The following is a 12,360-nucleotide window of genomic DNA, read 5'->3' on the forward strand; positions in this document are numbered from 1 at the left end:
CCGGCCCGGAGGTGACTGGTCAGACCTAAATCTGTGAGGTTTATCACCAACTAGACATTATATTGTCAATGATTGTCAAATATATATATATATATGTTCATCCCGTCACCGTGTAAACTGGCTGAACGGTCCCGGGATGGATCCGGCTTCGCCATCATTGGATATTTTAGGTTAATTCCATTTCATTTTTCAGCCTCCCGGTGAGATTCAATATAATGCATATTTATTTAGTAGGATGCAAGATGATGTCATGTAACCGTTGATGCAAACCGCTTACATTAAAACATACAGGTTAAGTATATGCCAGTCATTAGTCGACCTTAAACATAGAAGAAAAAAATGTAACTTTTATTATCATGACTACCATTATTATTATCACAGGAAAATTAGCCTAATTATTCTATTTCTATAGTCTTATCTTCTTCTCCTAAGGCTGCCTTCTCTTCATTTAAGGACGTTTCATGGTCAGTAGTCGATATGTTCTGCACATTCAACACTTAAAAAGCTGAACAGCATCCATTATCTGAGAGGAGGCTCCAGCTTGAAGGCTGTGATGCCTCTGCCTGCAGTGCGCTGCTCATAGACTGTGACCAGGGCCGCATGGAGGCCGAAGCACACGAGAGCAATGGCTCTATGATAATCTCATCTTTTAACACATTCAACATCTTCCGTGCTCTTGTCCTTGTGTATTTCTCAATGCTGTACACAGCTCCACCACCCCTCTCCCCGCTCCTCCCTCATGTCCACTGAGTTTAATGAATCTGACAGGTGCAAGCAATATGGTAGAAAGCTGTCTTTGCCTTTAGTTCACTGCAGCCGGCTTCGGAGGAAAATAGGTTGCCATGCAGCCGCTACAGGCTCTCTCTCCAAGATAAACTTTAGAAATGACATGTTTTGATTTTGTCTACGAGATTTCTCCCTGCATCATTTCTTTCTGCTGTGCTGATCTGAAATGTGACATGTGTTGTAGTGATGCAGAGTTTGGACATTTGGGATAATCAGAGTGGGAAAAGTTTTAGAATTTTGAATGCATCTCATGTCAGCAAAGGGAAACTCCATATGTGTTTGAAAGTGGTGCACTTGAAGTAAACTTCCTGCCATTTTCCACATGTGTCTCTTGGTGCAGCACCCCCCCCCCCCCCCCCGCCCCTTTTTGATGCCTCATAATTTATAAATGTCTACTGCTGTTAGAGGAGGGTGCAGCATGTGCATCTGTGTGCCTGTAAATGTGTGTTTGAGCTCACTTCTAGCATGCCTCCTCATCGTCACGTAGAGCTGTTTCTCCTCATCACTTGTGCAAAGAAAAAGGAAAGAGAGATGATGAAGGGTAAAGACACAGAGGTGGCTTTGTAGGGTCCCCACATCTGCAGTCATTGAAGGCATTTCCGCCTCTTTAAAGACGTACAAAGACCTGTCTGTCCTTCCAGTAAGTAGGGAGTTTGGACACAGGCACAGGCTTTGATTTCAGAGTGGGATGCACTGGCTTGGATTATATAATATAAGGAGGAGGAGAGGATGAAAGAGACATGATAAAATAGAGAGAGAGATCCAGAGAGAAAAAGAGGAAATTAGAGAGATGCCCCGAGATCGGCAGCGTAGCGTTCGGGTTGTGAGGATCCATACTGAGCAGACAAAATGTGAAAAGAAAGGGAGAGATGATATGGAGCTGTCAAACAGAGGCATAGAAAGTTAAGGGAGGCTTGGACAAGGTCGTAATGGTGGCAGAAAGTAACACTTTGAGATGTGAGAATGGTGACTGAAGTGAGAAAATGGAAGAAAGAAAGGACGAAAGTTGAGAGTCAAGTATGGTAAAATGAAGACTGAGTGAAGCTAAATGAAGGGAGGGAAAGTCATGGAAAGATAGCAGATGGCATACTCGTCTGTGACCATGGTTTACAGCCCAGAGGGCAGTGTGTGAATAAGCCAGTTATAATATAGCTTATTGCATGTGTTGTCATGTGCTTGCATGTTTGTGCTCAGTGAGGCGGCCCTCGTAGTCTTAGCTCTGGCCTCAAATGCCCCAAATCACACAGAAATGAAGGAGAGGCTTTTAGCTTTTTTGAGTCACAGATCTTGTGTCGAAACACCAGATTGGCTGCGGTGCCTACTGCTGTGACAAACGGATGGACACGGTTCACTTCTCTCCTTCTTCAGAGCCAACCTACATCTCAGATTGCTGCATTAATTAAATGCGGACGGCTACAGGGGTCAACAGTCAGTTTTATAGCTGGAAGTAATGTTCAGTCCCTGATACAGTGGCCTCACATGAGTGTTCAAACCCAGAAAAGAAAGCAAAACTGTTCCCGAAACAATGATGGGGACTGAAGTAATACAATTACAGTGTAATTTGAGTTACACAGTTGACTGTTGCAGAGGACACCAAAAGGTTTGTTTGTTCTGTGTGACGCAGCTTTGTTCCATATTTTGTTTCAAATACAATACAATCAGTGGGCTCTTGGGCCTTGTGCGAAGTGTGGTGTGCAGATGTAGCAGACGTAGTGCAAAAGGGCTATATGAGGCCTTCTGTGAATCAGCAACTTTGTTTGTCAGATTAGAACGCAGTGAAATGTTGAATTATTTCCACTAAACAATGAGAGGAAATGTCCTCTCTGCTGCTGCTCTTTTGAAATATGTTCAGATTAAGCATGCACAAAGACAGACACACAGAAAGTGCAAACATTGACTTATACACAGTGTGAAGACGGCGAAATGCTTCGTCATATCCAGCAGGAATGGGATGTCTCATGATGTCTCCTGTGTTAAAATGAGACACTTTAAACTTTACTGCATGTTTATTAGCTGCTGCAAAGCGAGACTGTGAGCACTGCAGGTGTTCCCTCCAAGTCCCCTCCTGGGCTATGTAAATGAAAACCGCAGCAAAATCTCTTTTGCACAAACTCTCTTGATGTGTTGCCTCAGACGCCTCAGTGTAGCAGAAGGCAGTTCCCATCACCATAACCCCCCTCAGTGTTGCAATTAATCACGTTTCTTCTCCATAACCGTCATAATGAGGTGTAGGAAATGTGTTCTCGCTGCAGCGCTTCTCGTTCTGGACATTTCCTGTTGGGAACTCAGCCGAGTCGTCACTCAAACCCCCAATGATTTTAATAATCTCAAGATTCATTCATTATTCTGTGTTTAAAATCAGGCACATAATCAATAGACAATCCGTGCCAGTGATCCACAGCCAGGTGGCCCCGATAAACATGCACATACACTTAAAGGGAAGGGCCTCTTTAAGACATAAATGCCATTTGTTAAGGCCTTTCAACAACATTAACTTTGACTCATAAAACTACTCATGACCCCGGTTTTAAATTGAGTTCAAGTATGCTATTACGTTATCATGACACTGTCATTGGTTTTCTCAACAAAAGTCTCACCATGGGCTGTTTTTTTTTTTATCGTCTGAAGTCCAAAAATAACCTCCAGGCAATGGCAGATAAATTAAATTTACAGGGACGGCAAGATTCTCTCCAGGGAGGTTTTCTTTTCGATTTTTAGTGTGATTCGATAGCCTAATGGATTTCTTAATCCAATCCACTTGAAGGAACATATACAGGAAACGACAAAAGAAAAGGCAATGTATGAATAATAAAGCATATTCATTTAATTATGAGGCTATATATTTTCACATAGTAAGGACGATTTTGTGGCATATAGATAACCTCGGCTGCATGCTGTTCGGCCGCTGCACTGTTTGACTGTGAGCACTGCAGGTGTTTCCTCCTGCTCCCCTCCTGGGCTTTGTAAATGAAAACCGCAGGAAAGTTTATTTTGCTCCAACCCCTTGATGTGTTCCCTGTGATGTCTGAGTGCAGACGAGAGCCGTTCACATCATCAATATCTCACTCAGGGCTGCAATTAATCAGGATTCTGCAAAAAAAAAACCTGCTTGTGGAAATGATGTTTTGGAACGTTCCCCCTTTCTGTTCTGGATGTCTCCTGAAGAACGTTTTAAGCAACAGTATAGTCTATGCTGCAGAAGAGGTTTGTGAGTCACTGCAGCAAAGAGATTTATACTGTGAGGAATATTTTATACAGAATACTGCCGGTGACACCTCTGAATGAGGAAGCACTTCAGAATAATGTGGCAATGTGTTCTTTATTGGCTGCAGTCGCTTTTCTGTCACTGATTTTACAGTTTTTCTCTTGACAGTCAACCTATTACAGCTGTTGGGATGGTGTGTGTGAGTGTTTGTGCTTCTATGTCAGTCCGATACCATCATATGATCGTCCTAGATTCAAAGAACAATTGAGTACAATTTGAGTGTGACCTGCATGTATGGTTTGAACCAGAAGGTTGTGATTGTATTTTCAGCCAATATTTAAATGAACAATATTCCAAATCTAGTACAAAGACAAAATACCCATTCCAGTTAAAAGCAAGTCCGAAGAATGCAAAGCAAAAAAATTAAACCAAGAAGCACACTTTCAATTTTCTACACGTGTGTGAAGTTCACTGTTTGTGCCTCAGTGAATGCTTCATCATAGATCCAGGAATGATGTCAGACACCTGTGTCACTGTCAATAAGCAACTCTCTTTTAACACACACACACACACATCTTCCTTTTCCCTTCTAGGCACAAAACAATCAGTCAAGATGGCGACAGTCAGTGTGATCGCATTCAGCTTTCTGCTCACCACAGGTATGTTAATAAGAAACGTGTGTGATGCTGTTCCCTCTAGTAGTGATCTGGAAATCTGGAAATAGTGTGTTTTTCCACTAATGTCTGATCATAATACACTGTATGAATTGCTCAGGAAGCAGTGAGGTAATCCAGAAGAGCATGTGAGAAAAAGTGTAGAAAACAAAAGTAGGCTACTGCTGTATTTTAATAGAGAATAAAAGGACTCAGACACTGTATTTAATTTAACTGATGATAAAAAAGTCATAATATCTGTTTTGATTTGTATTTTACAGCTCTTTCTGCGCCTGTGAAAGGTAGGACTTAGTGTACCAGTGCGTACATTTCTAAGTGTGTCATTCATCAATTATAAATTCACGAACTTTCCTTGCCCTCTCATGTGTTTGTCACCTCCTCCATCGTTCCTTGTCCATCATAATTTCCAGTTGATGAGGACTCCATGACCTTGTTCCACGGGGAGGATTTCCACATCATGCTGCCCTCACTCGCTTTGGAGGTCACGTTTCGGAACAGGTCTGTTCCGCGGTCGGGCGATGTGTTCCTGATGCGGGGCGGCAGCGTGGTCCACAGTCGGGCCAAACTCAACCACCACCTCAGCCACCTCATTATAGACGCTGTGGGCGAGGGAGACGAGGGCGTGTACACCGTGAAGAATCTAGAGAAGCCAGAGGACATCAGACGGCTGACGCTTATAGTCCGAGGTACGGGATAAAATGAGCGTACATTACATGAGGAATGGTAACGAAGCATAGCCTCAACTGACATGTTTCACTCTCACAGGCAGACCTGGAATTTCAATTCAAAGCTCTAATTTAAAATCTGATGGAAGACTCAAATTCATAAAATTCAAATTCATTTTAGTACCAGATCCTTTTGGATGACCTCATCTTTGAAACTAAATAGATGATGTCATCAAGAATGAGTGTTTATATCCATTAATACAAATATACATGCACTGTCAATACAATACAGACCAGCAACATATCATTTGAATCCAAAAAAAGCATTTTAGTAGAGTTTTTGCTTTGCTGGAAACTTTGCAAAGCAAAAAAATAAGTAGTGTTTAATTTGGGAATTATTTTTCATTTTATAAATCATCCCATCAAGTACAATCTAAAACGTCTTCAACCATGACAGTCATCGCTGAGTTTCAAATAGGGCTGACGATTATTTCCATTATCGATTACTCTACAGTTCATCTTCATTTATCAAATCAATTAAGTGTTGAGTCAATAAGACGTCACAAAACAGGGAGAAATGTCCATAACAAATTTGTAGAGAGTTTTCTTCGTGACATCAATTATTGGTTTGTCTGGTCCAAAACCAAAAAGTATTAAGCTCCCTATCATAAAGGACTAAAGAACACAATAAAGAAGTACCTGTAAGAAGATGCAACCTGTGAAGTTTGGCATTTTTGCTAGAAAAATGACTTGAAAGAATATTTAATTATCAATGGACTAATTAACTAATGCATTAATCGTCTATCGTTTCAGCTCTAGTTTCAAATGGCAGCATGTCTAATAAATGTGTGGCTTCAGTGGTGGAATGTAACTTAATACGTGAACTCAAGTACACTACATTTATTTAACAGCTAAATTAATTGTTATTTTGTAGTTTTTACTTACAAAACACGTGACGATCTTATGAAGTATGACGCAATTTGATGAAACTACCGACAGTATTATGCTACTTACACATTAATGCACACATTTATTGATACATTGATATGATATTTAATACTATAACACTCAGAGGGGGCTGTTTTCTGCATTGTATACTTTTGATTCTTAAAGTACATTTTACTGAAAATACTTCAATGCTGGACGTTTACTCATATTGGAGTGTGTTGACATTGGAGTATAGTTACTTTTATTCAAGTAGAGTATCTAAAATACTTCACTACTGGATGACAACCTCAACACCAGGATGAAGAATAAGCCTCTAATATCTAATCTGGAGTCAGAGTCGTGGTAGTGTAGGCGCTGTCTTCTCTCCTGCTTTAATCATGCAGACAGCAGCCAAATAAACCTCTCAGTTACACATCCTGTTTGTCCTCAGAGCGTTACAAGTTGCAGCAGCGGCGTTGACTCTGATGAGATTGAACACACATACAAACATGAGAGAAGGAGGGAGTGGGCTCAAACCCAGCGTGGATAAAGGCGACTGTGGCGTAGCAATATGTGAAAGATGTGCCATATGGCGGGAGTAATGTGTGTGTGTGTGTGTGTGTGTGTGTGTGTGTGTGTGTGTGTGTGTCTCCTCAGAGTGTTAGAGCATGCCGGAGCTGCCAGGCAGTAATTATGCAGCTCTTTAACCACCAACCCACTCCTCTCTCCTTCCCTCCCCACTGTTTTCCTGTCTTTATCTTGTCTTTGCTGACTTTCCCACTATTTGGTTTGGATTCCTACCCTTTAATTTCAGCTGCCCTGATATTTTTGGATCACTGCTCTTTTCTCTACACTCTGTCCCCGTTTTTGCCACATCTGTTCAGCCATTCCCTCTTCCTCCCTCTTCTTCACTCCTATATGTCCTTTCTCGCTCTTCAACTTAACTTTTTCCTTCACTTGAAGCAAATAAACTCTCTCTTCCTTCACCCCTTTTCACCTTGAATGCGATTTCTTTTCCTCTTTAAATAACCGTGTTGCTTCCATTTACTCAAGAACAAACTGTTAACCACCCTGCTTTTACCTTCTAGATTGCTCCAACGAGCAGATCATTAAATATGGAGACAACTACCATGTTCCGCTGTTAGGGGTGACTCCTCCCATCACCCTGGAGTACAGGCCCAGTGCTGTGGAGGCCAACCAGACATCTAGGTAGAGTCAGCAAAATGACACTGACATTTTAACCCAACAGAATCTGTGATGGCCTTTTCCAATCATGATGTGCATGCACTGCGACAGCGTGTCTCAGCCTTACCGAGAAAGGTTAAGGGGAGTTCATCTTCTATGACTTTCTCCTGCTGCAGACCTGCTCTGGTGCTGCTGACCAGTACAGGGATGTCCAGGGACGGGTACCAGGGTCGAATCAGCGTCAATGAGCGCTACGTCACCCTCAGGACTGTCACGGGTGCAGACGAAGGTAGCTACACTGTCAGGGATGCTGAAGGTGATATCCAAAGGAAAGAGTGTCTCAACGTCAAAGGTGAGAGCACAAATGAAGACGCATACCTTCCATCGGGATGCTGCTGTTGTTGTTTCCTTTCTAATTATTACGCCACTCTTTGTCGGCATAATGGCTTTTTAAAGACACACGTTAATGGGCTCTAGCAGGCTAATGCATTTTAGATGATCCATGGGCCTGTAAACAGTGCTGTGATGTATTTATTGTACGTCCTCCCTTCTCTGTCTGTCTGTGTCGCAGAGCACCACAACTTTGTGACCTTGCCATACGGTAAAACACTGAAGATCAACCTGATACTCAACAACTCCTTGGTCCATCTCTACTACAGCCCGGAGAAAGACCCCACACCCCGTCTGCTGCTGGACAAGGGGGAATTTACGAGTGTAACTGATTTATTTTTAGCCCCACCACTGTTGTGGTTAAGAATCATGCACTGTATATATATATATATATGATAAAATATACAATTTCATGCTTTTGCATGTGAGCATATAATATAGCCAGTTCCTAATAGGTTTCATATTTAGCAACAAGACTTATACCAGGGTTTCCTGCAGTGTTGTATAGCTGTGGGCCACCTCGTGTAACACAATGACCACTAAGACTAAAAGTGCTAGTGCCTAAGGCCAGACCTATTTGATGTCTGACAAATCCAGTATGACTTTTCCCAGTGTGTGCCTTTAAGTTAACTTCAAAGTTGAATGTAGTTGCTGTTTACGTAATTTTCTCTATTGCATCATTCATTAATGTTATATGTATCTTTGCTGTTCGTTTTTTAAAGTTGAGTGTATGTTGTCTTGTCTTTTCTAGGCGCTAACCGAGCTGGGTCTTGAGGACCGTCTCATTTTGGAGGATTCATGGGTTTATCTGGAATCGGTCAAGGGTGCAGATGTGGGCGAGTTCAAAATTACTGACATACTGGGGTTCACTGTGTCCAGCATCCACCTGGTACTACAACGTAAGGATGGGGATGGTTTATATCAATATATTCAAAGTATTCAATTAAAGTTCAACGAGGTCCAGTTAGAGAGAACTTCCGGAGGTCCGGAACATCACAATAATGTCTAACTTACGCTCTGATTTAGTGCCATATATATTGAGTTAGCCAACAGTTGTTTTAACATCTGTATGTAGTCAACAACTGACTGTCAAATCAAATCAAGAACGTTCAATTGAATTGATTCAGTTCATTCAGGTGTGAAGTGATGTCAACCAAGAAAACCACGATATTATATTTGTCTCATCTTCTAATAAGAGAAATTTGTGTGCAGGGACTTTATCTGTGGTTATTGAAACCACTCGTTTCAGCTCTATTCCTCTCTGTTAACATCACTGTTGGGAAGTGAATTAACATGTTAGGATTCTGATCATATTGGGCTCTTAGATTGTTTATTATCTGTGACTTCATTTCAGATGTGAGTGGGTACGTTTACACAAAAGACGTGTGCTTTGTCTCGTAGTGGTGCTTCACATTACCGCTTTTAATTATCGTCACTGGTCTCTGAACATTTGAAACACACTGGTTTTAAACTGCCTGTGGGAAGAATGAACCTATAAGAGTCTAATCATTCTTGGTTAAAGACTGGTCTCTCTGGTCTCGCTGACAACTTTTCTCTTTTTGGAGAACGCCATATAAAATAACTTCTCTGATTCACTTAATTCTCCTCGTTATCTTTCCTCGTCTACTATATTCATGCATTTATTCCCTTTCCCGCCATTCCTCCATGCAGCCTACAAGCTGGAGTCACTGTATGTGGCCATTATTGCCATGTTGGGTCTGCTGGTCTTCCTCCTGCTGGTTTGTCTGCTGTCCTGCCTGATCAAAGTGAAGAAGAGGGCCAAGAGGGCCGCTGCTCTGAAGAAGATTGCCCAGAATTCTGGCAAAGAGGATGAAGGAGACGCCTTTAGACAGGTTGGAGGGACAAATATGCAAATGAAAATGTGATGATGATGATGATGTGTATCCTGATATTATGAATGATTCATGTTTGTCTGTGTGCATCTTCAAAGGTGGTCAAGAACATCACCAAGCTCAGTGATGAATCCAAGCACTCCCAGGCAGACACTACAGAGAAATCTCAGAGCACTGAGGTGGATATTAAAGTAAGGATACGTCATATTTCTTTCTTAAAACTGAGTCTTTGAGAGGTTTTAATAATGTCTCCATTTTATACTGTTTTCTGCGTTCAGACAGCTGCAGCTTATTCAGAACGCTGCTGCTAGAGTCCTCACTAAGATCAAGAAAGTGGATCGCATCAGTCCAGGTCTCAGATCTTTGCAGTGGCCTCCTGTGTAACAAATAATTGATTTTATAATATTACTCTTGGTTTATAAAGCACTGAATGGTTTAGGTCCAAACCTATATTTTTGATCTGCTGCTATGTGATGATCCCTCCAGACCGCTCAGGTCTTCTGGGACTGGCCTGCTTACTGTCCCCTGAGTCAAAACTATAACGGGGGAACAGTTTTTGTTCACCACATATCCGGAACAAACTCCCAGAAGACCTGAGTTTTGCTCCAAATCTCACTTCTTTTAAATAAGACCTCAAACGTTTCTGTTTGCCACTGCCTCTTATTTAATTTGATTTGGAACTATTCATTCTTGCACTGCACCGTCGCTGAGCTGTAACCTTTATTCTCCTGTTTAATTCAATTTTAGGTTATTATTACCTTCAGTTTTGTTTACTCTTTTGAAATCCTATATATATGTATATGCTCCCTTTCTATTACCTTGTGTGTCTGATTTACTTTGTCTCAACATGTTTTTATGTCTTCTGGAAAGCACTTTGAATTGTCTTCTTGTTGGCGCTATACAAATAAACACGCCATACCTTGTTGTTTGTTTGACTCAGGGTCTGGAGGTTTCCTCTAAAGAGGTTGGGGTCGGTAACCTAGACACCAGTGACTCTGGCGTTGGCTTTAACACCGCCCTCCCACTAGACACTGACACTGATGCCGCTGATCAAAACCTTGACTCTGTGGCCGTAAGCATCTCTGTTGCCTCTGAAACCAAACCAAGTCCGCCGCCTGCCACTGCTGAGTTCAAGCCAAGCACTCCTCCAGCTACGGAAATTAAGTCCAGTCCAGTAGCTAAAACTAAAGCCTGCCCTGCACCCGAGACCAAGAAAACCCCTGATCAGCCAGTGGAAGCACAGTTGGACGTGCCCAAACCAGCAGATGTTAAACTCAGCCCAGCCTCGAGCCCTGAGCCCAAGGCTGGTCTGAGTCCAGCTGATCCAAAGCCTGCACCCAGCCCAAGCCCAGAGCCTAAACCAGCTACTCCTAAAGCCACCACTCCCACACCGGAAAGTAAGAGTGCTCTGACGCCCAAAGCCGAGTCCCCCAAACCAACCACACCGGAGCCTATTACCAACGGTACACCTGAGCCGGGCCCGGATTCCAAACCAAGCCCAGATCACGCTGATACTATCGGAGCTCCAAAAGCAGCTCCCCCTAAAACCCCTGAAGTGGAGCAAAAATCTAGTGGTGCCGCGCTGGAGGCTAGCAAAGACGACACCGTGGCTGAGGATTCAACCACCACCACTTGAGAACTGCCCCTGCAAAAAACCCGAGGAAAGCCCCAGAGATCTTCTCCGTCTACCGCCACTGTAGACAATCGAACACCCCCCCCCCCCCCCACCAAATAATGAAGAAAACCACTGAAACTGTGGCAAAGACTTTGATTTAACATGTCTAATGCCTGAACACAGTAATACTTTGATAACAGTATCGCACTCACCAACTAACACATAACCTTTGAGACTCTAAGATTCGAAAAACTTCACGTAACAAATGCGGCTTGTTGATTTTGCAAATGAATTCCTTTGCAAAATGTTTACAAAAAAACCCTCCACATTAGGTCTTTTATAACATAATGAGGTAGCCAGAAAGGTGTACAACATTTCTTTAAAACAGGAATATACTCAGATTCCTTATTTGACCCTAACTACCATCTAAAATGCTTGTTCCTCTATCAGCATGTGAATAGCCACAATGCATGCAATCTTTTAGCCAACGTCCTCTCAAAACAATGTGTGATGACACTTTTGATTGGACATCATCAAAATGGAAATGAAAGCCCTCTTGATTACACACTGTACATAGCTGAAGTATGGATGTTATACGCTTGTGCCGGTCCTCCGGCTTCGGTAACATCTGCAATACGCTATCACATATAGAAAAAAAGATTTGTTTTGTGTGACTTTACCCACACAAGAACACATACTAATAATACTGACCCTACTATTTATAGGCTCTGAGATTTAGATTCAGACTCCCAGTGGATATCTCAGATGATTAAATGTGTTTTGCAGACTGATCCCTCAAGTCTGGATCAACCACTTTACTGCCTTTGATGTGGATTTCCCCGTGGCTCTATCAAAAACACAATATTTCTTCAGTTTAATAGCAAGCTGATGCCAGCAGCAACTGCTTACATCCTTTCATTATCCCTCCGTTCTTCCTTCTTATTCCCTTGTTCCTTTGTCCGTCCTTCCTTCAATGATCCTTCCCCCTTCTCTCCTACCTCCTTCCTCTCCTTTCCTTTGCTGGGCATCATTCTCAACTTGTTAAGTACACGGGCTTCGA

The 12,360-nt window shown here is 42.3% G+C and overlaps 1 protein-coding gene across 1 annotated transcript; it reads left to right on the top strand.

Annotated features, from left to right (window-relative positions):
* Nucleotides 1-4,604: 4,604 nt before the first annotated feature.
* LOC142969691 (uncharacterized) lies at nucleotides 4,605-11,323 on the top strand. The gene is made up of 9 exons (XM_076109698.1): nucleotides 4,605-4,650; nucleotides 5,076-5,351; nucleotides 7,346-7,466; nucleotides 7,619-7,794; nucleotides 8,014-8,156; nucleotides 8,584-8,731; nucleotides 9,504-9,685; nucleotides 9,784-9,876; nucleotides 10,626-11,323. The coding sequence occupies exons 1-9, from the start codon at nucleotides 4,605-4,607 to the stop codon at nucleotides 11,319-11,321; spliced, it is 1,881 nt and encodes a 626-aa protein (XP_075965813.1). The 3' UTR covers nucleotides 11,322-11,323.
* Nucleotides 11,324-12,360: the final 1,037 nt, after the last annotated feature.

Source organism: Anarhichas minor, unplaced genomic scaffold, assembly GCF_050575085.1.
Source record: "Anarhichas minor isolate MPS153535 unplaced genomic scaffold, ASM5057508v1 ptg000041l, whole genome shotgun sequence".
NCBI classification, from domain to species: Eukaryota; Metazoa; Chordata; class Actinopteri; order Perciformes; family Anarhichadidae; genus Anarhichas; species Anarhichas minor.

What these genes read in the sequence shown, in the direction of transcription:
- LOC142969691 (XM_076109698.1), top strand. Translation starts at nt 4,605, where the DNA reads ATGGCGACAGTCAGTGTGATCGCATTCAGCTTTCTGCTCACCACAG. An exon ending in CAGCTTTCTGCTCACCACAG is followed by an intron (nt 4,651 to 5,075) that starts GTATGTTAATAA and finishes CATAATTTCCAG; the next exon opens with TTGATGAGGACTCCATGACC. An exon ending in GCACTGAGGTGGATATTAAA is followed by an intron (nt 9,877 to 10,625) that starts GTAAGGATACGT and finishes TGTTTGACTCAG; the next exon opens with GGTCTGGAGGTTTCCTCTAA.